This window comes from Rhincodon typus, unplaced genomic scaffold, assembly GCF_021869965.1.
Source record: "Rhincodon typus isolate 14 unplaced genomic scaffold, sRhiTyp1.1 hic_rhity00000051, whole genome shotgun sequence".
In the NCBI taxonomy this organism is placed as follows: domain Eukaryota; kingdom Metazoa; phylum Chordata; class Chondrichthyes; order Orectolobiformes; family Rhincodontidae; genus Rhincodon; species Rhincodon typus.
The window spans coordinates 2,355,288-2,358,414 of record NW_025965689.1 but is presented as its reverse complement, the minus strand read 5'-3'; the positions used below and the strand labels follow the sequence as shown (position 1 = coordinate 2,358,414).

General features: G+C 55.6%; 1 protein-coding gene across 1 annotated transcript in view; it reads left to right on the top strand.

Annotated features, from left to right (window-relative positions):
• Positions 1-3,127, top strand: part of lig1 (ligase I, DNA, ATP-dependent) — a 17,674-nt gene that overhangs the window by 12,333 nt on the left and 2,214 nt on the right. Inside the window, exons 17-19 of the mRNA XM_048621003.1 lie at positions 142-294; positions 1,317-1,370; positions 2,781-2,924. Of these exons, the coding sequence (XP_048476960.1) occupies positions 142-294; positions 1,317-1,370; positions 2,781-2,924 (351 nt within the window). The remainder of the gene's footprint in view (positions 1-141; positions 295-1,316; positions 1,371-2,780; positions 2,925-3,127) is intronic.

Genomic DNA, 3,127 nt, shown 5'->3' with positions numbered 1-3,127 from the left:
CTCTCTCTCTCTCTCTCTCTCTGTGTTTCCGCTCCCCCCCTCTCTTTCTCCCCCTCCAGAACAAATTGTGTGTGTCTTTCTCTCCCTCTCTCTCACTCCGTTAAACAAACTGTGTGTGTGTGTCTCCCTCTTTCCGCCCAGTTAAAGAAAGATTACCTCGATGGTGTTGGTGATACCCTGGACCTGGTGGTTATTGGAGCGTACCATGGCAGGGGTAAGCGGACTGGGCTGTACGGGGGTTTCCTCCTGGCCTGTTACGAAGAGGACACTGAGGAGTTTCAGACCATCTGTAAGGTGAGGCTTATAGCCTGAGGGCCAGGGGTGTGGGCTCAGTCAGACGGTTGTGTCCTGTCGGAGATTACTGACTCCTCTTCCGTGGCTCTGATCTCCACGCTGTGAGGGAGGGTCCAGGTGCTACCACCATTGCTTCACTCACTCAGTCATTGTCCCTGACACACATCCATACCCACTCCTGTACTCTCCCTTTCTTTCTGTCTCTCTCTCCCACCCTCTCTCTCTCTCCCCCCCCACCCTCTGTCTCTCTCCCTCTCTCCCCCCCACCCACGCACGCTCTCCCCCACACACTCTCTCTCTCTCTCTCACACACACTCTCTCTCTCTGTCACCCTCTCCCACCCTCTTTCTCTCTCTCTGTCTCCCTCTCCCACCCTCTCTCTCCCTCTCCCACCCTCTCTCTCTATCCCACCATTTGTCTCTCTCTCTCTCTCCTACCCTCTCTCTCTCTCTCTCCCCCCCACCCTCTGTCTGTCTGTCTCTCTCTCTCCCTCCCTCTGTCTCTCTCTCTCGCCCTCACTCTCTATCTCTCCCACCCTCTCTTCCCCCCATGTCCACCCTCCACCATCTCTCTGTCTCTCTCTCCCTCCCTCTGTCTGTCTCTCCCTCTGTCTGGATGTCTCTATCTCTGTCTCCTTCCCTCTGTCTCCCTCCCTGTGTCACCCTCTCCCGCTGTGCGTTAGCCTCCCTCCTTCTTCCCCCCCCAACCCCCGCAAGTCGCTTGCACTCTCCTTCTGTTGCTCTCCCTGCCTCTGCCTCTTCCTTCCCTCTGTGTCTCTCTCTCTCTCTCTCTCTCTCTCCCTCCCCTTCTCTCTCTCTGTCTTGCTCTGAATCTCTCTGTCTCCTTCTCTGTCTCCCTCGATCTCGTGCCCCCTCTCTAGGCATCCCCTTCACTGTTCCCCCCCCATCCCTGTCGCTCCGATGAAAGTGTCATATCGTGCCCCCTCGCCTCCCTTAGACTGTCTCCCAACGATTAGCAAACTGAACCCCCCCCTCTCTCTCTTTCTCTCTGTCTCTCTGCAGATTGGGACTGGGTTCAAAGATGAGGAGCTGGACCAACACGCAAAATTCTTCAAGGTGAGGACTGAAACCGAGAGGGTAAGGATCAGGAGATCACTGAATACAGGAGTGTGAGGCCATTCAGCTCCCCCCTCCCCTCTGCCAGCCTGTTAGACAGGAACAGGAGGCCATTCAGCACCCCCCTCCTCCAGCCTGTTACACAGGAACAGGAGGCCATTCAGCCCCCCTCCTCAATACAAGCTCCTATGTGCCCGAAGATGAAATGTGATTGGACTCCAAGCCTGTGCCTGGCCATGGTTCCACCGTTTCGTTCAGTATCGCTTCACTGATGGTTTAAAATCCCCCTCATCCCCTCTCTCCTCCCACCTCCTGGAATGGTTTTTTTGGAAGCAAAACATTGGTCCGTGAGTTTTTTCATCTGCTATTACCTCTCCATTCTCTCTCTATCCCTGTTTCTCACCCTCTCTCTCTCTCTCTATCTGTCTCTCTCTCTCTCGCTCTCACTCATTCTCTGCCTTGCGCCCTCTGTGTCACTCTCTGCCTTTTGCTCTCTCTCCCTGTATCTGTCTGTTGCTGTCTCTGTCTCGCTCACTCTGTCTCATGCTCTCTGCCTCTCTCTCTCTTTCCTCCTCTTCTCTATCGCTCTCTCTCTCTATCTCTCACTCTCTCTGTCTCGTCTCTCTGTTTCTCTTGCTGTCACTGTCTCACTGTCTCTCTCTCTCTCCCCCCTGCCTCTCTCTCCTTCTCTGTCACTCTCTCTCTATCTCTCTCTCTGTCTCTCTCTTTCTGTCTCTCTGTGTCTCTCTCTTTGTATTTTTGTGTGTGTGTGTGTCTGTATTGATCTATCTCCTGGTCTGGTACGTCATAGAGAATAGATTCGTAGAATCCCTACAGTGTGGTAGGAGGCCATTCAGCCCATCGAGTCCACACCGAACTTCTGAACAGCATCCCACCCAGTTCCCACTGCTCCCTACCCTATCCCTGTCACCCTATGATTCATGCGGCTAAACCACCCAACCTGCACGTCCCTGGGCGCTACAGGGTAATTCCCCACAGCCGATCTGCCCTAACCTGCACATCTCTGGACTGTGGGAGGGAACCCACGCAGACACGGGGGAGAATGTGCAAACTCCACACAGACAGTCACCCGAGGATGGGAAGGGTGGGGGGGGGTGGGGTGCGTGGTGTCAAACCCAGGACCCTGGCGCTGTGAGGCATCAGTGCTAACCACTGTGCCGTCCTAATCGGCTCACCACCGCCGACAAAGCTTTCATGACCGCAGAGTTGGCCCTGTTTACGTTTAGAACACCAGTCTTAGACCCATCCTTCTCCCTCTCCACACTGCTGCCAATCTGATCTTGCCACCTTTATACCCGGGTTAAAGTCACTGATGGTTGCTTCCTGTATCACAAGGGACTGTTATGTCGGTCTAAGCTGTCTGTTGCCCCTCCCCCTTCCCAAACGCAGGACCACGTCATCGAGGGCCCTCGCCCCTACTATCGCTGGGACCACTTGGCTGAGCCTGACCACTGGTTCGATGCGGGTCAGGTCTGGGAGGTCAAGTGTGCTGATCTCTCGATCTCCCCAGTTTACAAGGCAGCATTGGGACTGGTGAGTGACAGCGGAGGTGGGGAGAGAGAATGAGGGCAGGGCCTGGAAGGGAGGAGAGGGGGAGATGGAGGAGCGAGGGAACGGGGCGGGGGAGGATTCACGGGAGTGCGGACAGTGGGAGCGTTGACGGGGTGATGGTGCGGGACAGTGAGAGGGTTTACAGGGGGGAGTGATGGGGACGGGCGTGGTTTTGGGGGAGGACG